Source organism: Notothenia rossii, assembly GCF_949606895.1.
Source record: "Notothenia rossii genome assembly, chromosome: 2".
NCBI classification, from domain to species: Eukaryota; Metazoa; Chordata; class Actinopteri; order Perciformes; family Nototheniidae; genus Notothenia; species Notothenia rossii.
Genome location: NC_136904.1, coordinates 82,157,995 through 82,184,540, shown reverse-complemented (window position 1 = coordinate 82,184,540; position 26,546 = coordinate 82,157,995). Strand labels below are relative to the sequence as shown.

At 37.8% G+C, this 26,546-nt stretch overlaps 3 protein-coding genes across 6 annotated transcripts in view; 1 reads left to right on the top strand and 2 right to left on the bottom strand.

The window, feature by feature from the left end:
- The window catches only part of osbpl6 (oxysterol binding protein-like 6), a 44,724-nt gene extending 37,558 nt beyond the window's left edge, over positions 1–7,166 (top strand). For all 4 annotated transcript variants that reach the window (XM_079666436.1, XM_079666434.1, XM_079666437.1 and 1 more), the window contains 10 exons: positions 93–180; positions 960–1,213; positions 1,565–1,702; positions 2,024–2,087; positions 2,266–2,344; positions 2,825–2,969; positions 3,047–3,191; positions 3,332–3,458; positions 3,745–3,867; positions 4,399–7,166. In XM_079666436.1, the coding sequence (XP_079522562.1) occupies positions 93–180; positions 960–1,213; positions 1,565–1,702; positions 2,024–2,087; positions 2,266–2,344; positions 2,825–2,969; positions 3,047–3,191; positions 3,332–3,458; positions 3,745–3,867; positions 4,399–4,510 (1,275 nt within the window). In that variant the 3' untranslated portion in view covers positions 4,511–7,166. The remainder of the gene's footprint in view (positions 1–92; positions 181–959; positions 1,214–1,564; positions 1,703–2,023; positions 2,088–2,265; positions 2,345–2,824; positions 2,970–3,046; positions 3,192–3,331; positions 3,459–3,744; positions 3,868–4,398) is intronic.
- A 1,291-nt stretch (positions 7,167–8,457) lies between these two features.
- On the bottom strand, positions 8,458–14,623 carry prkra (protein kinase, interferon-inducible double stranded RNA dependent activator). Its single transcript, XM_079666438.1, has 8 exons — positions 14,377–14,623; positions 13,115–13,290; positions 12,315–12,396; positions 11,901–11,979; positions 11,151–11,268; positions 10,979–11,073; positions 10,707–10,869; positions 8,458–9,604 (listed from the first exon to the last, which is right to left on the bottom strand). Exons 1-8 carry the CDS (start codon positions 14,427–14,429, stop codon positions 9,447–9,449), a joined length of 924 nt encoding a protein of 307 aa, XP_079522564.1. The 5' UTR covers positions 14,430–14,623; the 3' UTR covers positions 8,458–9,446.
- Positions 14,624–15,613: 990 nt separating this feature from the next.
- On the bottom strand, positions 15,614–26,534 carry LOC307029044 (caspase-8-like). Its single transcript, XM_079664614.1, has 13 exons — positions 26,327–26,534; positions 25,334–25,613; positions 24,397–24,502; positions 24,114–24,249; positions 23,409–23,482; positions 23,220–23,268; positions 22,893–22,915; positions 22,775–22,805; positions 22,598–22,681; positions 22,384–22,475; positions 21,676–21,787; positions 21,096–21,594; positions 15,614–19,769 (listed from the first exon to the last, which is right to left on the bottom strand). Exons 2-13 carry the CDS (start codon positions 25,603–25,605, stop codon positions 19,613–19,615), a joined length of 1,635 nt encoding a protein of 544 aa, XP_079520740.1. The 5' UTR covers positions 25,606–25,613; positions 26,327–26,534; the 3' UTR covers positions 15,614–19,612.
- Positions 26,535–26,546: the final 12 nt, after the last annotated feature.

Genomic DNA, 26,546 nt, shown 5'->3' with positions numbered 1-26,546 from the left:
TGTGTGTGTGTGTGTGTGTGTGGTTGTGATCAGAGTTGGTGTTGTACTCCGCTGGACTGACTCACTCTGCTTTGTGCCTGTTCCGCTCGCAGGGCTCAGACGATGAGTCATATGTCAGCGATGTGAGCGATAACATTTCCGAGGACAACGCCAGTGTGACCGATAACGTCTCCAGGCAAAGTAAGTCCAATCCTGCGACATGATTGGCCCTGCAAAAAGCATCCATGTGCTCCCTATTAGCACGTATGACCATTACTAACGGACACGGACACTTCTGGCAAGATCATCTGTCAGCGCGGCCGAGGCAGTTGACTTTGCAGGGTTGCTCCGTGCCAAGGGCTCCTCTTTGAAAGCTATCTGTGAGAGGGATGGCATCGCTCTCCTCCATCTTTGTCACATAACACACAGTCAAATATACTACCTCATGATGATGAAAATGATGAGGCTGGGAAAATATCTGGGTGTGGTAATATTCTTTCAGGGTGATTTAAAGGTTGGGATGCTTTAAGTGGGGTTTTACGAGGAACTCATCCATAATCCGTTTTTTTTTAATAAAATCAGCATTTCAGTTCAACTGTATGCTGATTTATGAATATTTTCACTGTTTTATCCCTAAGTCAGACAGCCGTTTCCCACGGGTAAATGAAGCCTTAATCGATGCTCTCTTTAAAGCCACTAGACTCCAATAACATGAGCAGTAATTCAACCTGCTGGCCTACCCCTGCAGTGTTCATCAGTTTGTTAGTGTTTTTGTGTGAGTGTGGTTTGATAGGAATGGTTTGGATTCACCAAAGCCACACAACAGTAAAAACAAAAATCCCTCAGTGCAACATCACAGATTTTCAATGACAACATCAACAATATATTCCGTGCAGCCCTGGAGCAGAGACTGTCATAGATAATGATGTGCAATGAGTATATCTCTAAACAGCTCGTCTTTCTCTTCTTCCTCTTCCCAGTGGCCAATGGAGACTTTGCTGGCAGTGCCTTCCGTAACGGGCGGCGCAGCTGCCTGCCATCGCCGTGCCCGGACACCAGCAACATCAACCTCTGGAACATCTTGAGAAACAACATCGGCAAAGACTTGTCCAAAGTGTCCATGCCGGTGGAGCTCAACGAGCCGCTCAACACCCTGCAGCGCATGTGCGAGGAGCTGGAGTACAGCGAGCTGCTGGACAAAGCTGCTGAGACCGAGGACCCCTTTGAACGCATGGTAAGGAAGGAAGTTCAATGAGAAAAACATCATGGTTGCTCATTGCTATTCATAATGCAGTTTTCTGTGGACTCCTACAGTGTCTGTTGTGTCTAGTCATACCTGTATTCGTTTATCTACTGTAAAAGATCGACACCACAACCAATAGAAAAAGTCCCAGTCAGAGTCACGACTGTCGCTACGCTTCGATGCAGCTGTCGACCTTGGATCCGCTTATTTGTATCGCTCCTCTGTCCTTTTGATAACGCCCAATGCATGCTAATGTCGGGATTATTCCTGACAAAGCCTTTAAATATGAAGCAAGTAATCCCTTCCTGTTTATAATGGCTGTTTGGTTTTGACTCTCGGCAGGTTCTCGTTGCTGCTTTTGCCGTCTCCGGCTACTCATCCACCTACTACAGAGCAGGAAGTAAGCCATTCAACCCGCTGCTCGGGGAGAGTTATGAATGTATTCGGGAAGACAAGGGCTTCTGCTTTTTCTCCGAACAGGTATGATATCAACCAAAAAGGTCCGGAACATTTTAATGATTGAGTCATTTACAAAATAAGCAGAAAGTAAAGGAAAATCTTGACATCTCTGAAACTGGCAATTGGAACATTCTCTTGATTTTTGCTTAAAAAATCAGAAAAGATGAATTCATACATCTTTAGAGAATCAACAAAAATATGTATTATATTATTTATTTATAATTGTTTCAGCTCTAATACATTCCTAGAGTGTAAACGTGTTTGGAGACCAGTAGAAATGTACATGATGCATAATGTCAACAACAGCAGCTGTCAGACTGTTTGTTTGATCTGGTCTCGCAGGTGAGCCACCACCCCCCCATCTCCGCCTGCCACTGTGAGTCCAAGAATTTCACCTTCTGGCAAGGTAGGCACAGACCTGATTAGTGAGCGGTCTCCTCATGGGACAGTCTCATTTAGGTTCTTTGATATCCAGCTTAACATTGAATGATTATTCTTTATTATATATATTGAGAAGAAATGCAAGGATTTGAGCGAGTATGTTATATTTAAGATGTGATGTTTTTCACTTTCTCCCTTACCAGATGTGAGATGGAAAAACAAGTTCTGGGGAAAGTCTATGGAGGTTTTGCCGATCGGGACCGTGAACCTCATGATTCCCAGGTAACTTTGTATACTGATTAACCCTAAAGCCACAGATGTCCTCAGACATTAAAGGGACAGTTCAGACTTTTTGAAAAGGGGCATTGTATTATCCATAGTCAGTTAACTACAGTAGATGGAGGTCTGCACGCCGCCAGCTTTAAGGAACAGACAGCACTTGCAAAGAAGCTACTCAATGTGTTTTACGGGGAGTAGTTAAAGATGTTTTAGCCCCTAAAACAACTATATCATTTTAGGGGAATTCTTTATTTAGAGTGCTTTCACCCTAAGAGCATCCCTTTGGGTTGTCTGAGTGCACACAGGTCTCAAAATATGTGAATCTTTCTCATCTCTAAATCTAATGTTTACTTCTTGGGCTATCTTCGGTCAACACTTTAATATGAAATATCTATTATGACAGATTCATTACTTACCTTCATGGGCTTATGTCAGTCCTGCAGCACACCAGCCAATCTGCTGATCTCGTGTATTTTCATTTAGGTTTGGAGATCAATATGAATGGAACAAAGTCACCACCTGTGTGCACAACATCCTCAGTGGCCGACGGTGGATCGAACACTACGGGGAGATCACCATCAGAAACACAAAGAGCAGCGCGTGCCTCTGCAAACTCACCTTTGTTAAGGTAAAACTCCTCCAGCAGTGAGGATGGGATTCAAATCCACTGCATTGAAATAAAGCAACCCACTGTTTGTGTTACAGGGGAACTACTGGAGTTCTAATGTGAATGAGGTGCAAGGGTTTGTGATGGATCAAGAAGGGAAAGTCATCCACAGGCTTTTTGGGAAATGGCATGAGGGTATTTACTGTGGTGTCCCACCTTCTGCCAAATGCGTCTGGAGGCCAGGTATGTGCTGGTTTACTGGCCATACATTTTTTTAATCCGAAAATGTTCCTGATGCATTCCAGAGGACGGGCTGTGCGGAACTAAAGTTATCAACTGAGACGATTAGATTTTTTGTTAACATTGTTTCCTCTGCTCGTCAGGCTCCATGCCCACAGACTACGAGCTGTACTACGGCTTCACCAGGTTCGCCATCGAGCTGAACGAGCTTTGCCCCGAGCTGAAGGATGCTCTGCCTCGTACAGACGCCCGCTTCAGGCCCGATCAAAGGTGCAGCGTCACATCTCCTGCTCCCAATACACTGCTGCCACAAAGTGCAAATACTGTACCACTCTGTACTCTGCTTGTTATGTTGCTTGTTGTCTGATGAGTGCAGACAGAGATGACCTTTATAAAGTGTCAATACTCTCACTTTTACTTATCATTCAAAGTTGGCTTTTTCAACTTTCAGAAGCCAAGATAATATTTAGGTTTTGTAAGTTCACACGCTGTTGCTGTTCTTGTTCAGCATCTCACTTACATCTGATGAACTGAAATGTGATGTTTGGTCACGCAGGCATCTGGAGGAGGGGAACCTGGAGATGGCCTCTTCAGATAAGCAGCGCATTGAGGACCTGCAGAGAGTCAGGAGGAAGTGGAACGAGGAGAACAATATCAAAATGGAGCCACGCTTCTTCAAGTAAGCACAGATTAGATGTGTATTACTCTGTGTATGCACAAAGACAGAAATGCATATATTCATTATTTCTATCCAATTTATCAAGCGGTGTATAGAAATGGCTCATTCTTTTTTGCATATTATGTCACAGGTCATTTCATAAAATGTAAACCAAATATCATAGTAAAGTATGTTTAACAAAGTAATAAAATATCATATTAATATATCATTAAAACATAAAAACTTGTATAAAATTCAATTCAAAATATCATATTATTCCGTCTATTCTCTACGATTTTCCCTTCTTTTTTAAATGTAATAAGTAAGAGAATACTAAACATTTTCATGTTTCGTCATCATTTTCCTTTTAAATCTCATAGAATATACTTTTTTATGTTTCCAATCAAATTAAGACTTAATCACAGAAATTCTTAGTTTTCCTTTGAAGTATTACCCCTCTTCCCACGGCTGCGTACATATTTTGTAACCTTTAATGCCCCTTCTATTCTGTCGTAGTTTTACATTAACATGTGTCCCTCCTCCGTCTTCCAGGAAAGTGGTTGATTCCAACCACAGGGAGCGATGGGTCTCCAACAACACGTACTGGGAGCTGCGCAAAAACCCCGGCTTCATCAACATGGAGTCTACGGTGAACCTATGGTAGCACACGGAGAAACATGCGTCCGTCATATCGTCATCGCAGGCACGACAGCCGTAACCTATGCACAATGAGGTGTTGAGAGGGACATGTTGAGAGAGACATGTTGAGAGAGACATGTTGAGTGAGACATGTTGAGAGGGACATGTTGAGAGGGACATGTTGAGAGAGACATGTTGAGAGGGACATGTTGAGTGAGACATGTTGAGAGAGACATGTTGAGTGAGACATGTTGAGAGAGACATGTTGAAACGTCCGTGTGCAGGGAGACGAGCGGCCGCAGAGCTGAGGGACGTCCTGATGCGCAGAGACCCTGCGGAGGTCCTGCTGCCACACGGCCATCCATCCCTGGAAACATCCGGAAGAATCACCTTCATTGTGCTTGTGGACGCTGAGTTGTCACGGCAACAATCGTACCACTCCCATGTAGATCTCTCCTCGGCTCCTTTGACTTCTGAATATGTCCTTGCCTTAAAAAGACACACGATTAAGCGCTTTATCGTCGAAGCCATTTGATTTCTGACAGCAGTTCGGGTTAGACTAATCTATGAAGTAGACCTTTTGATTACCTACGATACCTACGTGCATGTTTAGAGAGCAGCTTTCACTGGCATAAAGCCGCATTTACTGTATCAATTATCGTAGAAAAAAGGTATTTTTATAAAATATCTTGGACTCAGAAGTTAGTGAGATATCATCATGTGAATTGGCAGATTTCATTTATTTTTGCCTTTTTTTTTAATACTGTTGAATCTGTGTGATAGCAGTACTCTCTCTCGGGAAACAACTCATTCAAAAAGAATCTGCAGTGGAGGAGAAGTATGGCGTCCATTGATGGAGTGACAGCGGCTCTCAAAGCTGATCATGGAGGAGAAGTGGGTTTTAAAATGTAAATCCTATTCCGGTGTTTTGGACATGTGACGCAGGATACTACTACCTTTAAGGATGTTTTCTTTTTTTAAAAGGTCAACACACATCTGTCATGGAGTCCGTGTAAATAGAGGGACCACCCCTCTTGTCTAACTTTAAACATTGCTACTTGAAACCAACCTCTTAACCATGTGGTTACACAAATACAGACATACTGTAACTCCCTCCATATATACAGTAGTAGGTGCACCCTATATTACCGTACTGACAAACGTCAAACACTTTCCCCATTCAGAGGTTTCAGAAAAGATGGTGTAGGCCTTCAGAGACACTCGTGATTTTGAGCTTTATAAATAGACTGGACAGTGAAACATGAGGAATACAGATACATATTTCCAGCACGAGGCATGACTCTCATCTACATCCAGCTATAGAAGTCGTACAGTTATTTTTAAATGTTCAAAAAGTTGTTAACTAACAAATTATTCATTTTCTGAAAAAAAAAAAAGACTACAAATTCCCATCCCAGTTTACCAAAGCAATGCCTTTAATTTACATCCTCGTTCTGACTAACAACCAAAAACTTCAAATGATACGAAACAAAGAAGAAAAAAAGTAACCAGCAGCTGTTTTGGTGTTTTTCTTACTTAATTGCTTCCATTATGAATCAACCATTAAATAAGAATTCATTTTTCTTTTGATAAGTTACGTAATTATGTTAGCACTCCCATGACGAAACATACAGTTGAAACACCAGAGCCACCTGCAGGCCGTCCCATGAACATACAGTTTCATTGGGTCAACAAAATAAATATGTACTGAAATGTTTAAGATTTGAAAGCCGAGCCAGTTGTGTACGGTAACAAAAACACTGTGGAAGAATCTCAATGCGTGTGATTCCCCAGAGACTCTACTGCTATGGTTTGTGCAAAGCACCAGTTTGCATTGTGTGTATTTATTGCAAAGCAGCTTTAATGTTTTAACGAGTGTCCCCCCTTTTGAGTTACAGAGGAACACACTATAACACACACAAGTAGCGTCACATTGTGTAGGAGCTATTTAAGTGGATTCCCCTCGCTTAGGGTGGCGCCAAAACAGGAAGAAGTGAATATAAATATGAAGAGTGAAAAACTATGTGAAGCAAATCCATCTTGTGTGCGTGCACTGTCCATACGGTACTGTAGATCACACACCAAAAGAGTAGTACTGCTTTGCTCTTTTTTTTTTATTTTTTATGTAATTTAAATTCTATCACAAACTCAATGATACAATTTGTTGTCGTCGGTTTCACTTGCTGTGCCTTAATGCATTAATTAATGCCTCACAAACACTACTGATAGGAAGCCCCATGGCAAGAAGGTATTCCGTTAACAAACTTCACACATTACCCAGGCGAATGAAAACATGAACTGAGGATAGAGGTGATGTCTAAAGTCTTAAAGGGAGATGACTTTGACTTGGAAGAAGAAAAAAAAGGAGGGACTGCAAAAACGCTTACAGAGGCAAAAAGATTGGGTGCACTGCTCTGCTTCTCCAACATGTAACCAAATCATTTTTGGTGATCACTGTAAATACGGCACATTTAGAAGATGGGTCACGACTGCAGAAGCTGATTCCTCTATCCTCCTACAGATTTTTTTTAAAGAACAAAACTGAATCCCAGCAGTTGTGTGTGGATGTAGGAGAAAAGCTTTGCATAGTGTTTGGTATCATAGTCAGACGGTAGTAAAAAAAAAAAAAAAGGAAATCATGAAAACCTCTTCATCACGATTCTACCTGCATGTCTAGACAATTTAGCCTGCCAATGAATGTTGCAGATGCCTTACTAAAAGATGTTTTTAGTTTGACCAATTAGACTCATTGTTTGTGTTTAGTTTTGGACTGACATTTATCACAAAACACTGTCAGCTCAGTTCCTTTCAAATCTATTTCCTGATGGGTACCTTCAAAAGTGCAATTTTAACAAAGTACATATCTTTCCATGAACACTGTACACTGCTGCTACATAGTGCTTGTTCTAATAAAACTGTAAAACTCAGAAGATGGCGAGTGTGGTTTATCATAGATCCCATGGAAGTCAATTCATTTTAATGTTAGCTTATAAAGCTGTTGTGAGGCGGCCAACATTATTAGGGTTACATATCATTGTCAAACACACTTTCCAACAATTTGTCGTAAAAGGGCCAACTAAGCATCTGTTATCAATGAATGTAACGCCACTTTTGAATGTTGGGATTATTTTTGATTGGCGTCAAATACATTACAAATATTGTACCAATGTGTTTTCTAAATTGGTCAATGTTTCTATAGAAAACCGGGCAAGTCCAGAATTGTCTTTAAAAGAAACCAGACTTAAAGGTCCCCTATTAACTATTTTCAACAATATATTATAGATCTCAGATATATAAAAAACATGTCTCTGAAGTGTTTGGCTCCAAATACCAAGCAGATCACCCATTGTAGCGTCCCATAATCCCCTCTGTTTCAGCCCTGTTTCAAAAGTGCTGATTATGTGTCTGTCGCTTTAAATGCAAATGAGCTGCTGCTGCTGGCCACGCCCCTCTGTGAAGTGTTTGGTTAAATAAATACACAACGGTGCTCTAGGAGGAGATTCAAGTGATAAGGCTGGCTAGCATGGTTGAATATTGTGACATCACAAAGTGGCCAAAATCTGATCAGCTCATTTTCAGACAGGTTTTTATATAAACGGATCAGGGAAAAAAGAGAGAATCTTTTTTCCTGAAACTTTCCGAATCTCTTAACACAGAGTATATGAATGAAATAAGACGTGGAAAAAGTGGATATTGCATAATAGGTGACCATTAAAAATCACTCAGCTGACTCTTGTTAACATTTAGTGTTTGGGTTTATTTTCTGTTTTCATGATGTTGCTGCTCCGCACCAGGGATACTTCCATACAAGTCAGTAAATGCATTTAATATATCACAAACACTTTGAGGCACACTGCAAAACATGGCAACAGGATGGTAATATGAAGTAATGTGTTATATCCATTTAAGAGTTAACCAGATACAGACAGCGAGGCTTGCACTGTAGATTGCATTCTGACAGCAGAGTGTAAGTAGGAAATAAAAAAAATTTGTAAACCAAAATGAACACCCTTTTTTTTTCTTTTAATATAACACAAGTTAAAATAATCTCGATTCGTCTTCATGTTTGAGTTTAACAAAAAGGCAAATATCTCTGAAGCAATATGAATGTCTGAGATCTTCTATTGGCTCAATACAGATCAATATATTGCTACAGGGAACAACTGTAATAAAAAAAATAATTTAAGACAAATGCAACCTAAATATATCTGCATCCTCACAAACAACGAGGCAAAAACAACACAGCTTGATAATTACAGCTTGAAAACAGGATAGTTGGCCCCACAATCAAAAACACATAGTTTTCATCTCAACTGAAGCGCCATCTGCAGAAGGAAGCGTACTGTGATGTCAGCAGGAGCAGTCAGTACAACATACAACTACTCACAACAGAGTCTGGAGAAATCGGTGCTGTGGAGTCTTCCAAATATATTTATTATAACAATCTTTAACTCACACCAAGACGTTCTAGATTGATAAATAAGTTGATAAGCGTCTTTAGGTTCAAGAAAAGCGCTATTGAAATAAAATGTATTATTATTATAAATAGCACAGTACGAGGTAAAAAGTGCATCTTTGATTTTGGGGTGAACTGCCACTTACAACTAAACAAAAAGTTAAACAAGTGCTTTATATTATTCACGCTTCCTACTTAAGTAACACGTGTACATTATCCTAAATACAGTACGTTAGACATCTCAAGTAAAACATGAAACTCTTCAACCTGAAGACAACATTTGATTTGTGTTTGTTTCTTAATGTTGATCCCATTTGTCTCCTCACAAACACTGCTCTACCGGATTCAAGTCTGAACGTCCAGGTACTCGTCTCCCGATCTGCTTTGTGATACACATAATTATAAAAATATAGCTTGACTTCATCCACGGCAGGAAGACTAGTGTGAAGGATGATGGATGATCAGCTGATGTGTGACAGGTGAAGCAGGAGCAGACGTGGAGGTGTTACTTGCTGGTGGCCATGATCTTGATGTACTGCAGGGCGCTGTGTGCGGCGTCGTTGTGAGCATTGCTACAGGAGATGCCGGTGCCGTGGCACACGGTGACCGGGGAGGTGGAGATCTCCGCTAGACACTGGTACTGCCCGTTCACCGTCAGCTCATCTGAGGAATACACCAACAGGCTTTACAACATGACCTAAAGACTAAATACAGTGTGTGGACGCTTTCCATTCATCTCATTCCACTTCCTCCAGCCCAGAGAGGGGTTTACGATATTACTTACAGTGGGGGAAAAAAGTATTTAGTCAGCCACCAAATACTTATTTTCCAGCATAATTTGCAAATAAATTCTTTAAAAATCAGACAGTGATTTTCTGGATTTTCTTTTCTCATTTTGTCTCTCATAGTTGAGGTATACCTAGGATGAAAATTACAGGCCTCTCTCATCTTTTTAAGAGGGAGAACTTGCACAATTGGTGGCTGACTAAATACTTTGTTGCCCCACTGTATGTTCAGCAACACCCACTATTTATAATCCTTATGTTATCTTTCTATAGTTGTTAAGATTATCAGTGCGTTGTTATCCAAAACAGTTTATCTCATTTGTTACAGCATCGGTGTCCACTCTCACAGCAGGGTATCAGAGCTGTCATAGGTTATTGCTTATTTGATCCCAACATTCCCAGCAGCGTCACATTAAAAGCAAAGGCCCCGTCAAAAAAGCAATGTCTTTGTATCAAAATGTCTGCAAAGAAATTGAAAAAGCTTAAGTCAAAACTGGGTCTTTTTGCTTTACACTTAAAGTGAACGGACAAGGCATTATCTGTAATTCATCTATATCAAAATCTAAATTCTGCATGTCACGCTGCATTGTTTTGGAAAGCAGGCTCACACACGCTTTCTATTTTAGTTGAACATTTGGGGTATTTGGGAGATCCCTACATGTTCTCCACAGCATTGGTTAAAATAAAATCCTACTGTATCTTCCTGTACCTGAAAAGACCAGACTCACCGGCTGCCTTTTAAAAATAAAGTGATAGATCTTATTTACAGGATGTATAGTTGGTTATAATTCCTCATATCTGTTCTAGTTTCAGTCATAAGCTCATTTCAACAGTCTACTGGTGTTTTAATATCAGCAGATCTATAACAATAACTAGAGCCGCAGTCAAACGGCGTCCAGTGTTTTCTTTAGTAAGAGGAGCTTAGAGGAAGGCCCTCTGTATCTTAGCAACCCCAGCAACATTACTTTGTGTTTTCTTACCAATGTCAAAGTATGTGACCTCGAAGCCCTGCTCCTTGGACAGCTCCAGCATCAGCTGAATATAATCTGTGTTGGGAATGCTCAGCGGGTTTCTCCTCAGTGAAGTTATGTTCTCCGCCGACGAGTTCCTTAAGTTCTCAAATCGGACGCTTGGTTTAGGAGTCTGGAAAATAAAATATAACACAAATTAACGACAATTATCACCAAGAAGATTTGCTAAGAAAAGTTGCCTCCAGATGTCACTTTGCAAAGGGGAGAAATATCTGACATACCCATGTGATTTCAGAACAGCCCGACAGACCTTGAAGCTTTGACACCATTTTCTCTGCAGCCGTCTTTTTCGCCACCTTTTTTGAATTCCCTACAGCTGTCCAAACACGAGACAAGGTTAGATTATGAACAACAACAACACAAAATGTTGAAATGTTGAAAAGACACCCCTACCTTTCTCTGACAGGGACTCCATTCGACACGTAACAGTGAACTCTCTCTTGTGTGGCGGGCCAGCCTCCATTAACACGGTGTAATCAGGAAGACGCCATCCTCTCTGCAGCGCCAACTCCTGAAGGAAGACACATGTAATGACGAGAGGGAAATCTGAGTTAGTGTTTATATAATGGATTGGTTTTTTACATTTAACTTAATCGGTTGTTTTGGAGCAATAGAGGTGACTTCTAGGATGTGTGTTATGAAATGCCTTGTGATTGTACTGAGAACCAATATTCACAAAGAAAGAAATACAAAAAAGGGAAAAAGGAGAAAAATGTGGGAGAAAGAAAAATACAGTTTTTATAGTTAAGGATATATTTGCTATTGCTGCATGCCACTTTCACTTACAGTTTAATAAACAAACAAGATATTTAGTCTCTGGAAGTAAATACGTTTATGAAGCTACTTTTGTTTTTTACTATTCAACCTGGAAATAAGTATACACACTCATTTGCAAATATACAATAACCCCCCACACACACACACACACACACACACACACACACACACACACACACACACACACACACACACACACACACACACACACACACACACACACACACACACACACACACACACACACACACACACACACACACACACACACACACACACACACACACACACACACACACACACACACACACACACACACACACACACACACACACACACACACACACACACACACACACACTTTACCTGTAGTATCCCCACTGAGTTGGGGTGGTTGTTGGTTTCTGATACGACACCGTTACTCTCAGACTTCACGGGAACCTTCCTGTTTGAAAAATGACGTCAAAGTGATTCCCACAGTGCTTACAGATTAACAGGGTGTCAGTTAAACAATTTTATTTATGTATTTATTTAGTTCAGTTCAAATTTTAGCATAATGTTATTTTCATTAAATCTCCTGCCACTAATTATTTTATTATCAACTGATATAATACATTATTTAAGTCTAACTCCAACTCATAAAGCCAAAAGAATGCAGTTTACTACCATAGAAGACACATTCATTTGACAGAAATTGTATTTCAAACGACTTTAAGTATTAATCTATCAATATTCGCTGCTAATCAGTTTTATTTCTGTAACACTTCCAGCACTACTCACACTGCCCCAGCGTCTATCTGCAGAATATTGAGAGCTGCCTCTGCCGCCTGGTGTTTAGCAGCCTTTTTACTGGGACCTTGACCTGAAACAAAATACAATTACAAACACATAAACACAAAAGTAAGAATGGTGTCCTGTAATACAGACAGTAAAGCCTGGGAGGCTACTGGAGAGGACATATGGGACTAGAGGGACAAAAATGTCCCATTTCAAAAGCATACTGTTTTTTGTTGATTAAAAACCGGATTATTTCTCATCACCTCTGATAGCTTTGGAATTGTTTCTCATCCTCTCTCTTAACCTGCTCTGTTCTTTCCCTGAAGTCAAATACCTTAGTTTTAAAACAAACAAGGTAAATAGAGGATTTATTTTAAAGAATACTGCAGCAACCAGCCTGTAAACAAAGATAACGCATTGCTGGAGTGCTCTTTTGAATTTTAGTCATAGGATTTTTAATTGAAATAAAAACACATTGCCCAAATGCATGTTCCTTTTCTTAGCTTCAACTATATTTCAAGACTTTTATTTTGTTAAAAAACTGTCAATCATTGTTTACTTCATTATAATTACTAAATTGTTTCACTTGAAGATTCTTGAATAATAATCCTGCATCTTTCTGTCATTCATTTCGTATCTGAATGCACGTGAATCTGTGTTTGTTCTTTTGGGTAAATGCAGAGGAGCAGTAACAACAGTCAGTGTGTGTTGTATGTTTATTCTTCCTTGGCTGCTGTCACTTGAGACTTGAAGAAGGCTCAGGTGACAGGCAGCTTGAAGCCCAGCAGGAGGCGGGACAGTACCTGTGCATAACACATCGCCAATCTTCACGCTGAAGACGAAGCTGGGCTGGTGAGCCTCTCCTTCAGCCTTCTCCATCACGTACACAGGGAGGTTGCCACTCTTGGTGCCATATTCATGCAGGATCTGAATAGGTGTTTTCTTGGGGTTGGTCCTCTGCGATTCATCTGAATTCAAGCTGTTGAACAAGCATCCACAAACAGTGTTAGAAAAATATCACTCGTCGCCGGCTTGAGATTCAATATCAGGCAGGCTACATGTATTTATTATCCTTGCGAGGGAAAAATGTCAATTATATTGATATTTAAAATGCTAACTTTAACTGTCAGCTAGTTAGTGAAACCATATATAGCTAAGCCAATACCAATAGCTAAGGCTGGAACATTATGCCATATTTCTCTGCCTAACCAGGGTCTTTACATTTCAAAAACTCGACATGTTAAGGTTAAGGTTAGTTAATTTATAAAGAACATTTCAGACAAAAAGGCAATTCAAAGTGCTTTAAATAGGTAATAACCAATAAGTATTAAAAAAACGAAATATATTGAACAAAAAGACAATTCATAAAGGAGATAGAAATGAGTTAAAACATAGACTTTGTAAATACACATATAATGCTGCAATAAGTTCTGAATTGCAATGATAAAACATAGTTAAATGACCACATGTGAGTGTGTTGGCTAACAATTTAATAGTAACTGGATAAGAGGGTTTGTCCATCACACATACGTTAGCGAGCTAGTCTCATCAGTGAGGACGTAGAGGCAAAATGCCCGGATGTGTTGCTCTCTTTTGTAACGTTAGCTCTCAGACGTTGACGCAGTTAGGTCCTGTCATTCATTTAAACATATTTTTTATCTGATGCTTACAGAGTCTCTAAAGGACACATTTGGAGCTTTAAATATACAAAATATAATTAAAGAATGGCTGCCTTTTTGATGAACAGAAAAGCATTAAGACCTCTAGTCGTAACCAAGATACCCTTCAAAATACAGCTAACTTTAACAACTCTTCTGCTAAAAACAGCTTGCAACATGTGTTTCAGTTGTCCAAAAATGTGTGTCGAGTTTTATTGGTAATGTTAGGTCAATATTTCACTGTGACTGAGAAACTTGACAGCGTTCATTCAATCATTACTAGCTAATGTTGTGTATCATTATTACAATACTTTGCGTCAGTAGAACCGGTTGACGGTAACATTGCCAGCATTGTGTCATTATGTAAAGCAAACGTTAAACAATTAGTAATTAATAAATCAACAAACCTCGTGTCTGCGCTGGTTATCCCTGCTGGTGATGTATATCCTTCTTGTGACATGTTTATAAATGTCTGTCTTTGTGTGTGAGAAAAAGAATAAAGTCTCAGACACGAATTTGAGATGTTTTTCAGGGCATCAATTTGTGTTATTATGAAGAATATGAGGTGAAGATGCTAGCAGTTCTTCATGGTAGCCGGGTAAAATCCATCATGTCAACATCCGGGTCACCAGTGGGTCACCTGACACCAATGAGAGGAGAGAGATGTTCAGCGCCCCATGCTGGTGATGGTGCCTAAGTGTCTTTGCAATAGAACATCATTCTTAATTAATGGTTACAAAAGTTCAGCTATATTTTACTGGATTAAAGTAAATGTTTCATAAAAAGTGGGTTTCTTATTAGTATAAAAGGTGATTCAAGCATTCTCTCTGTTTGTCTCTCTCCCTCCATTTTATGTCTTACTTCTACAAACGTTCGGTTCAGAAAAATGTCTTCATTTTAAACCAGTATATTTCATTTTTTCTATATTGTTGGAATATCATTTTATATATTTTTGAAAATGTATAATATAAGTGAATTTGAGAAATATAAAAAACCTACTTTCTTCAACAAACATTAGGTATTTAAACTCAAAGGGGTCTCAAAGCAATTATAGGCCTACAATTTCCATTCAAATACCTTTAGCAACAGAAACCATTCAAATGTGGCATGTGAACATTATTCTGGTGTTGCCGTTTTCTTCATTCAGTATGTATTCTTACACCCTCCCAGTATTACTGTTTAGTTTACAGTTGTATACCAATACTGTACATTTGAGCTCTTAGCTTCTCAAAATATTACATTTCAGATTTCAATTTTGACCGTTTTTTATTTCCACTTCCAGGTTCATGTGCAGTGCAGAGCAATGAATTCGGGCTTCAATGCTCTGCTTACTCCCATTCATTGATAAAAAAAGCTAATGTTTAAATACGTTTTTGAGCAGGGCTGCAGATAACACTTTTCCTAAATGTATTACTAATTAATTTGTATTTTGTTTTAATAATAAGTAGAATATATTGTATATGAAGTATTTTAACATTATGAGAAATACCCATCACAATGTCTTAGAGTTTGAGAAAACATACACACAAAATAAGTAAATATATGGTATTTTTGTTTGATTTCTGGAAATTAATCAGTTTATCAGAAACATAATATGTTTTGGTTTAGTTCAGTGCATATGAGAACAGTAAGAATGAACTGAAATAAAAAATACATTTTATTTTATTTCACATTACAATACATTTTCTCATTGGTATAACATCTCTGTTAGAACACCACAATATGTCCTGTACTTCTGATGATTGATTGATAACTGCACTTATGTCCAAAGTAAAATGAAGCATATATAAAGTTGTATTAAGTGACAATAGCAAAAATAGAACAATTACATTTGGGAGATCATCTTGTGTATGGGGATTGTACCAAGAATATCTGACTTTTAACGCCTTTTAATAATCCTACAAGATTTAAATTAACATTTAAAGAGCTGGATGTTGCATAGATTGCTAGTGCATGATTAGCTCAAATATTTTATTGAAGTTCTACACTATATGCTCTCTCAGTTTTCCAAGATCCTTGAAAAGCTTTTTACAAAAAGACTTGACAGTTTCATGGAAACACATCAGCTTTTGGACGACAGTCAATATGGATTCAGGAAAGATAGATCAACATCTATGGCACTAATGGAATTAAGTGAGAAAATAGCAAACTGCATGGACAATAAAAAACAAGCAGTGGGAATATTTATAGACTTACAAAAAGCATTTGACACCATAGATCACAATATTTTACTGATACAACTGGAACGGTATGGCATCAGAGGGGTGGGATTAAACTGGGTGAGAGATTATTTAAGCAACAGACAACAATTTCTTGAAATTGGTGAACATAAATCCGAATACATGAACATAACTTGTGGAGTACCTCAGGGGTCCGTGTTGGGTCCAAAGCTGTTCATAATATACATCAACGACATTTGCAGAATTTATTTTATTTGCAGATGACACTAATATTTTTTGTTCCGGTGACAATTTGAAAGAGCTAATGGACGTGATAACAGCAGAAATGATTAAAGTAAAACATTGGTTTGACACAAACAAATTATCGTTAAATATAAGCAAAACAGAGATTATGTTATTTGGAAAACATAAAACAAATCCACAGGTGCAATTAATAACTAGATAACATAAAACATAGAAAGCGTATATGAAATTAAGTTCCTTGGTGTGGTCCACAAAATCAGCTGGAAACCTCATATCACTCATGTAAAAGCAAAACTGGCTAATACATGCCAGATACATTCTGGACTATAACTCATTCTATACCCATTGTATATAACACACTAATATTGCCATATCTGATTTACTGTGTGGAGATTTGGGGAAACACGTACAAAACCAACCTACAGCCGTTATGCACATTACAAAAAAGGGCTATAAGAGTTATCAATAATGTTGGATATCTTGAACACACTAATGTATTATTTTTGAAGTCACACATATTGAGGTTCACTGATCTGGTTACATTTAAAACGGCACAAATCATGTACAGAGCAAGACATAATCTACTTCCTAGGAAATTAAAAACATTGTTCGTAGACAGAGAGGGTGGGTATAATTTGAGAGGAAATCTACATTTTAAACAACTCAAGGTCAGAACAACTCTGAGAAGTATGAGTATAACAATCTGTGGGGTGATTTTATGGAATGGTTTGGAGCAGGAGTTAAAACAAAGCACAAGCATAATTCAGTTTAAAAGGATGTACAGAAACACTTTTTTGATAAACTATGAGAATGAAGAGAGGTGATTGAAGAAGAGAAATTATTGTAAATGTATGTATAAATGTAAACATGTGAGTAGGAATAACTTGCAGAAATAATTTAAAGGATAATCATTGATTAGCAGTAATTAAGGGGTGGGAATTAATAAGCATTTGCTTCCTCCTGCTCCCTTTCGGACACATATGATTTATTATTATTATTATTATTATTGTTATTATGAATATTTTTGTTGAATATATAAATATTATTATGAATATTGATAAATACTGTATTCTAACAATACGGTATTCTGTTTTTCACATTTATTATTTTTTATTTGTTTTTTTAAATCTGTTCGAAATAAAGATGGAAATGAAAAAAAATATGGGCCATTCTACCGAATTGGTGCAAAGTCAGGTTGGAACAGTTTTGAAATGTCGTAGGTTTTTTCCCCAAAACTTTGTCCATATATATTTTGTACCATATCCAAATTACACATATCTAGTAAAAGAACGGTACATTTTTATATCGTATTTTCAGACTGTATTGGAATGTTCTTCCTCTACCAAAAATGGTCACTACCGAAACATAGTACATACACTGTAGAAAAAAGTATTATATTAACCTGTTAAGATTGTTTTACCTTCCGTTGTCTAAATAGTATTTTAACAAATATTTCTTGAGGGTTTTCACAATTAAATGAATGCAATTTAATTTGTAACCAAATTTCAAAGTTAAATTTATACAATTCATAAAAATCATAATGCAAACTTTCTTTATAAAATGCGTAATACTGATCATATTGATTCCAGAGTTGATGATTGTTGAAATTGAAAATACATGAAACCAACCAGTATCATATCATTTTAGTTGATAACTCAATATACTTAATGTTTTACAAAACATCCACTGTTTCGGTAGTGACCACAGTATCTTGTTCTCAAGGTTGAATCATATTCCCTCAACGTTATTGCTTAATCTTAACTCATAACATGCCTTATGTTGAAGTGTGAATGTTTGAAGTTACTGACCCAGAATCAGCACTTTAGTAACAGGCTGAAATAGAGGGGGATGAGGCTAGAATGGGCGATCTGTATGGTATTTTGAGCAAAACACTTCATAGACATGTTTTTTATATATCTGAGACCTATAATAACAATATTATAATAAGAGAGCTTTAAAGTAACACACTGATTTTCAGACTTTATAACACATTTATTAAAAAACTATGGGATTTACCTGCTTACCATTCAATTTTTGTCACTACCGAGACGATCATGTCAATTACCGAAACGTGTATGTTTCGGTAGTGACTGTTTCGGTAGTGACGATTCTGACTCAAATTGAGCATAACTAAATAATGCTAGCAAGTACATGGCTAGCATACACGTTTTTGAAGAGGTTCGCACACATAAAAACCTAATACTTTGCATAAAACCCCGAAAAAGTTTACTTAATTGAAGATAATATGTGTTCGGTAGTGACAATTCTTAAGGTTAACAGGTGGAACAGATTTATATCAAAAGTATGGGATATAGCCATATATATACTTGCCATTCAGCCATGAGGGACAGGGATGCAGTGTCACTGCCAAGTCAAAAATGCAGGGGTCTTGCTAAAAACCAGGCTCAGCCATTGGACTAAAACCCCTTGTGTTTCGGTAGTGACATGAAAACTGGGGACATGATTTTTTTAGTATAGTTTTTTTATAAAAAAATTAAACCCACAATAAATCTAAATATTCCAACGTAAAGAAAATACCAATAAACATATTGTGAAAAAATATATAGTCCAACGTATGTTTGAATGTAATCATAAAGATCTTCTAAATACACCATTGAACAAAAATAAAATAAAAGTGTTATTTACATAAATTGAGGGTTGGGGACAGCTACTTCCCAATAGAAAGTACCCTATAAATGATGTTTTTGTATATATTAAACTTATCACTATATTATTTAATGCCTTATGTTTAAATAGACCATAACATATTCTTCGTAAATATCTATGTCTGAATACTTCATTGTTTTGTTAAATAGTTTTTCTTGTAAAAATGTGAATTGTACTAATTCGGTAGAATGCCATATACTGTATATATATATATATATATATATATATATATATTATGTAAAAATATGCAGCTTTAAATAGAGAAAGGGAATTTAACTTGTGTGTATACTGTATGTATACCAGGTGTATTTATAGAAAAATAGTTCAAAATGTATCTATTTCCAAAGCTGTAATCCTCTCTTCTTCAAAACTAAATTTCATATTCTATATTATCAAAATGAGCTGTCTCAAGTGTTGTTGTGAAAACACTGTTAAAAACACATGTAGGTACTGCTTTATAACAATAAATCCAGCAGATTAAAAAAGTGAATAGTCGATGTAAAACCTTTGTATCTCAGGGATCATCTGACAGCAGATTGTTGTTGTCATGGTCTCAGGTTGGGAGAACGGGAGGAAGGACCTTCGGGATCGGAAAGACGATATTCTTCCTGAGCATGGAAAGTAGTTGAGGCATCTGCTTGCTTGTACCATTGGACTTCTTGCTAACATCTGCATTCACTTTGGTCATGATAGACCCAAGGTCACATCCCCTGGGGAGAAAAACAAAAATAAACTTTAAGATAGTGGACTTAAAAACTACACAAATCACTTTGAATTTGTTTGCTTTTTATTTCAAAACAATCATATATTACAGTAGTAACCAAGATAAAGAGTGGAAGAAGATTTCAACCTATTGATTCAAGTCAATGTTAATAACACTCAATAAAAATACTGCATTACAAGTAATAGTGTTGTATTCAAAACTGTTATATTTAAGCATTAACCACTAAAAGTACTCAAAGTATCGAAAGTACATTAACTGATTATGCTGAATAGCATACATCAGTATATATTATTATAAGTTATGTATTAATATATAAGCGCTAATTTAATTTTGTAGTTACCGTAATTTTCGGACTATAAGCCGCGCCTTTTTTCGACGCTGCGGCTTATATAACAGTGCGGCTAATCTATGGATTTTTACAGCTAACGGCCACTAGGGGACCTCCTAAATCTATGGATTTTACAGGTTACAGTCCACCACCTTTAACTCGATGGGCTCTATGGCCGGTCCGCGCCCCCCACCTTTAAGCGGCGGGCTCCAGCAGGAAAAGCTGAAGGCCGGAAAAGAGTGAGACAGGTAGCGTGCAAAAGTAAAAGTGGAACCGAGAGTGGTACGAGAGACAGAACGAGAGCAAGACAGACAGACATTACGAGAGCGAGACAGTTTGTCCCCGTACCACTGGTTGAAAACCACTGCTGTAGATCACTGCCGGTACGTGCGCTGGGAGCGCACCGTTTAAGTTTGAAAGTTGAAAAGTTTGTGTGTCTGAAACGCTATGTGATACAGTACAGTTTACACAGCACAGTACATGTTCTGTAGCTACTATTGCACTAAATGGTAACACTTGAATACGTTATGCAAATATGCAACTTGTTTGTTGAAATGTTAATAAATGGGAGCTTCCTCAAACAGCCATCTCTTTCCCGACAATCCCCTCTGTGCACGAACCCTTACATATGGTAATTAAACATTAAAACACCTGAGGCTTATAGTCCAGTGCGGTTTATATATGTACACATCATTCAATTTAGCTGCTGCGGCTTATATTCAGGTGCGCCTTATAGTCCGAAAATTACGGTAGTCTAGCTGGAGCTAATTTGAACTAGTTTACATACTGTCTGGTAGTCAAATGTATGTTTTGAATTTAAAAGTGTTTCCTGGATGAAAGTACTCCCTACTGAATTGTATCGGGTTAGTAAAGAGGCCTGTATATAAAGTCGCATACAATGAAAAAAATACACAACTAGTTCCAAGCACTGAACATATTTCCATTATACAAAAACAACAATTATAGATATTTTGTTCTACTCACATTGGCAACATCTGGACGAGGTTTTGGCACAATGACTGAATATACCACGAGCCACTTCTCTTGTCTCTGAAAGAGACAAAAGAAGCAACGGTGGACATTCCCAGCAGGAAATCTGCATCTGCTGGGATGGTGTCACTGACTTTATAAGCATCGCTGAAAATATAACTTTCTGCAGGACCGTCAGCCTCAATGTAAACAGCCTTTTGCTCACTGGTGCCCTGGCAGGCCTGGATGAAGAAGAGCTTGGGTTTCCCTGCCAAAGAGGGGCAATGGGATCCATTGACACTTTCCATCAGTTTCTTGATCAAGACAGGTTGACCGTCCACACCGTGAACACTCCCCTCCTTGCCGTGGCTGAGGATGCAGCAAACCAGACAATCCATCTGATTGTGGTCCCTTCCGCCGAGCTCCAGCATCACGGACAGAATCTCATCCCCTTTAAGGTCCTTCTCCAACACCGTCTCAAAGCCGAGCCATTCAAACACTTTCCACAGACACTCTGGAAGAAACACAGACAGATGCAAATACAAACATGTATAAAAACAGACTCAAGTTTGCACCAAGATAAACACAAGATTACCTGCATCCAAATTGGTGCCCTCCCGTGGCTTGAGACCTGGAGCAAATTTGTAGTTGTTCACAATCAAGCAGATTCCTCTTTTTGCTGCAGTCATGGGATATTTTCCCAAAACCTACAGAGATAAATACTGAACTTAGGATAGGATTTTAAGAACTGCTTACATTTGAAAAGTCCAGATTTACACGCATAGGTCAGTATAGTAGTATACCTGATCTATTTTTGATATGACCGTGGATCAATGGGTGCATGTCAAAAAAGGTCTATAGCAGGAAATGTACATTTTAGGTTACAGTTTGTTCATTTATAAACAGTTCTGAATACACAATAAATTAAATGTTTTGCTTTCCAGATGCTGGGAATAAATTTGTAGTTTCCAAAACTTTGATTTAACGCTTAAAACGGTACAGGATGCGGTTACGCCAATGATCCAGGGCTGAGATGAGAGCCTGGATGAACGCAGTGCACTGACACATGTCTAATACGCTTGTGGTCTAGACGGGGTAATTATGGTTTGTATTTATTCAATCAAACAGTACAGCAGTGGTCGTAGCAGACAGACATGGTAGAGCTTTGCACTGCAGAGAGGGTACTTTTTTTAGTTTTGCAGTGGGTTTGATATTCAAACAATAGCTTTAGTGAACACACACAGAGCCATATCACTGCTTCCTTGAACACATGTACTTGTAAAAGAAATGTGAAATGACACACCTCAATGTGTGTGTTTGTAGCCAGAGATGTTTTCATTTCAGAGGAAGCCATGTTTTTCTGAGAAGGCAACATTTCCAAAATGTCAATCCTCCCTATGGAACAGAGGATTGCATGGGGGAAGGACAATCAGTTAAGGCAAAGATAAAGACACAAACATTATATATATATGAATAATAAAAAGGTTGGACATGAAAAAGAACCTTCTAAAAATTACCTCTCAAGTAGCTACAGCTGCTTGTTCCAATGTTTAAATCACTCAGTCCATGCAGGACCTCACATGCTTGTCCCTCTGGTAAATCTTGAAAAATGATAAAAGAGGGTTCAGAAATAATCCACTCACTGCACATCAAATGATGGAATTTTGAGAAAGCCAACCAAACACAAGACTCACCCAAAGAGGTGTTTGAAGTATTCATGGTAGACTGTGTGAGCGACAAAAGAAAAGACCATCAAAGTCACAGAGAAATTAAACGATGATATCGTCATATATTTTAATGGCATGTTCTCACCTCATTCATTGAAGGGAATATTTCTGAACAATAGAAAAAGATCATTAGTATTAAAATTGTCACTATAATGGTAAAAAAACTAAACAATATACAGCATTTTACAGTTAATTGTATAACTTAATATATCGTAATTAAGGATAACAAGGAAAAATCATTTAACAAAATGTAATATGACATAAAAAAGACAAATACATGTACACCCACTCTTGCATAGTCATTGCTGACATACAAGCAAAACGTATTATGGGTTATTTATTTATTTAACTATTTTCAACACAGATAAACCATAACATGGTGATCCAAAATTATCTTTAAAAAGTATTTTACCTGCTAGTTGACGTGAGGCAGCCGTCTCAAGATCTAAAGATTGAGGGACCTGAAACAAACGCAGGAAAAAAATCTGAACAAGACTTCATTCTCACTGCCTTACTGTTCGACAATCCAGAGATGTGGCAATAATAACATAAGAAATCTGTCACTGAAACTCAGAGCGTTTCAAAATATCGCAGAACGTACCTGGTTTTGATCATTTGGGAAGGACACTGATCTTTGCCGACCTGTTTCTTCACCTGAAGGGCTGATGTTAGTTTCTGTAGTTGAAAAATACCCACATAAACCAATAGAATCGTGATTTGCACAAAGACTAACACAAAGACATGATACTTGTGTGTGTGCGTGTGCGTGTGCGTGTGCGTGTGCGTGTGCGTGTGCGTGTGCGTGTGCGTGTGTGTGTGTGTGTGTCTATGGAGGTACTTGGCTACATTCTACATTGAGGGACAAAAGCATTTTGACACGCTCACATATTGTGGACTCATCTCTCTTTCAGAGACAAAACTCAAGTCCCCGCAGTTAAAAATAATATTTCCTTTTGTAGTAAATATAAAACATCCTTTTAAATCATAATTTTCCTTTTTAAACAATTGTCTACCTTTTTCCTCTTTCAGTATATTATTTGTATGGACCCTACATCCAAGTTTTGACTAGGTAATTGGTGCAATTGTAAATCGGAGTTTGAGATATATAATAATAATAATATAAATTAGGGAAGAGTTGGCATGTTGTGGGTATAGCGAGGCTTCTGTGCTGCTGTCCTCACCTCGCTACTCTGATAATGAAGTAAAACTTTATGAAAGTTATCCTGCGGCTTTCAGCTTCAGATTTGTGTCCTCATTCCAAATGTGTCATTACATATAGCATGTGTTATTTTTGTCTGTAGCTTACCCTGCAGTGCTTTAAAGCGGTTGATGTTCTCTTTCAACATGGGACAGACTGATTGGACAATGGTCTCCAGTAGCTTTAGATTAGTGTCATTGATGAGGTCCATGTGCTCCATCGCCAGGAAGACCTCCAGTGTAGACTGACAAGTGGATCAGATTACAGTTTTTCTTTTACACTTTACTGAATAAGAGCTTATTTGATGCTTATTTGATGCCTACTTAGATTAATTGGCATAAACACACTCAATCTCAACTTCTAAAAAAGGACTTTGTGATGATGTACTCACAACATTTTCCTCCAGTTTTCTACGGTCAAGCTTTCCGTTTAACAAGAACTTTACATTTCTCAAGTCATCATCAGTAATTCCCTCAGACAGGTTGTAAAGCAGCTTTCTGTAATAATAGAAAAAAAGATTAAAAGCAAGTAAAACTGTTTAATGTTCTAAAGGAAGCCAAGTGTTTAACTGGATATTAAGTAGACACCATTGTGAGGTCACCAAATACATTTAACAAAGAGGATGCACCTCTGATTAGGGACCGTTTCTGTATGCTTAAATGCTTTCAATTGATGAGTTGATTTTTAGAATAAAACAGTAAAATTGTTTAAGCCATATTTTTGGTAAAAATGTACCCACAAATATGTGGTTCCAGCCTTTTGAATATGCAAATGTTCTGGTCTTAATGACCTTTTATGATGTTGATAAATGGTGGTATTATAAATGGTATGTTGTTGAAAATGTCCCCTTGAACTGTGGACTATATTTGGACATTGCAATGAACTACAATTAATCCATTCATCATGCAAATCAACTGCAGGGTGCTAGTTGCAACCCTATTTCACTGTTATATCAGCTGTAACCACGCACAACTTATTAAATCTGGCCTAATGTGCTAGAGGTTGAACATGTGAACTAATTTAAGCAACAAGTACACATATCAGCCCTGATTTTGGCTGTAAAACAAGGATAACAATTCTTGTAAATTCTATTCAAATCCTTACTACACACAATAAAAATTGTTTGGCAATATGAGTTTTTCAACCATAGACTTTACAATTGTTTGTACACATAATTTCACAAGCTCATTCCTTTAATGACCCTTATTCAAATACTTAACGTTGTATATTAGATTGATGCGTTACTATAGAGATATACATTTGTTAGCGCTCTTCTGGGTAATGCACTTAATTATTTACGTAAAAACAGTAAAACGTAGGCAGTACACCTGTAAGGAGAGATGAGGTTGCTGGTTGTAAAGTTGTGGAGTCCGAGGTCTCGGATCAGACGGTTGCGTTGGATGATGAGGAGAAGTTCCTTCACCAGGTGTGGTCGCTCCGCAGAGAGGTGGTCTTTATCTTGCAGACGACGGAAGAGGTCTCTGGCCTCCACTGAGGTCTGGTTTCGGTCCAGGAGGTCAGTGCAAAGATATGCAAGAGCTTTTACATCGTGCCCAGATATGTCCTTCCCTACATCTAAGAGCAGCTTCTGGAAATCCATTTTGAGAGCTAGAAAAAAAGTGACAAACTATTTAGGCCTGGCAATAAAAAGAATACATCATACCAGCTCCTCACAGATAATTTTTCATTTTATATCATATTTTTATTTCACAGAAATATATTAAAAGCAGTAAGATTAATTATGTTGTATTTAAAATGGCCTGACTAAAACTGGTTAAAACGGAAACAAATCAAACATGATTACAAAAAGGGAACTTCAAAAGATTGTGCAAGATAGTAGGCCTATATAAGATTATAACCAATGGAGTATACTGTTATTTCAAATATGTGTAAAACAATTTGACGATGATGACTATTCTGGACCAGATGTATTTTATAGCCCTTTATCTACATATTGCAAATGGTTTGTCCTATAGTTGAACATGTCCTTTATCTTTATGTTTATCTACATGTTGCAAATTAATGTACCTTTAGCTTTAGTGTCTTTATGGGCATATATGTGTTTGTCAGAGAGAGAAAATCTGTTTAAGAAAATAAATCGTTTAAGAAAATAAATCTCATGACAAGGAAGAGATCACGTCACTCGAACAGTAGTAGAAAGGCAACAGCCGTACATTCCATCACATGATAAAAAAAAAACAATCACAGCCACGGCGATTATTAAACATCCAAAGATTTTGATTACATTATTAGCTCAACTTCACCCTTAAACCAGATGAATTCACTTTAAAACGTGTCCTGCTGTGTAAGTGTAAGCCTACCCGTTTGAGTGTTTTTAGCAGGTCTGACCGAACAGGCTATATGTTGTCCACTTCAACATACTCCCAGTACTGAAGGTGATCGTAAACAACTGATACATATTTGTATAAATATTTGTTTATAAAACACAAGAACTTAACGTAGACGTGTCAGACCGGGCGTAGTTTCTCTCTAAACAAGTAAGGAGAAGCAGGAAGTTGACATCGAAAGTGAAAGAGAGAT

Coding starts and splice junctions, on each gene's coding strand:
- LOC307029044 (XM_079664614.1), bottom strand. CDS start 25,605: ATGGATTTCCAGAAGCTGCTCTTAGATGTAGGGAAGGACATATCTGGG. Junction 24,503..25,333: donor AACCTCATCTCTCCTTACAG/GTGTACTGCCTA, acceptor CTATTATTACAG/AAAGCTGCTTTACAACCTGT. Junction 21,788..22,383: donor CTACAAACACACACATTGAG/GTGTGTCATTTC, acceptor TTATCTCTGTAG/GTTTTGGGAAAATATCCCAT.
- prkra (XM_079666438.1), bottom strand. CDS start 14,429: ATGTCACAAGAAGGATATACATCACCAGCAGGGATAACCAGCGCAGAC. Junction 12,397..13,114: donor TGGCGATGTGTTATGCACAG/GTACTGTCCCGC, acceptor ATTTTGTTTCAG/GTCAAGGTCCCAGTAAAAAG. Junction 11,269..11,900: donor ACTCAGTGGGGATACTACAG/GTAAAGTGTGTG, acceptor GTCTTCCTTCAG/GAGTTGGCGCTGCAGAGAGG.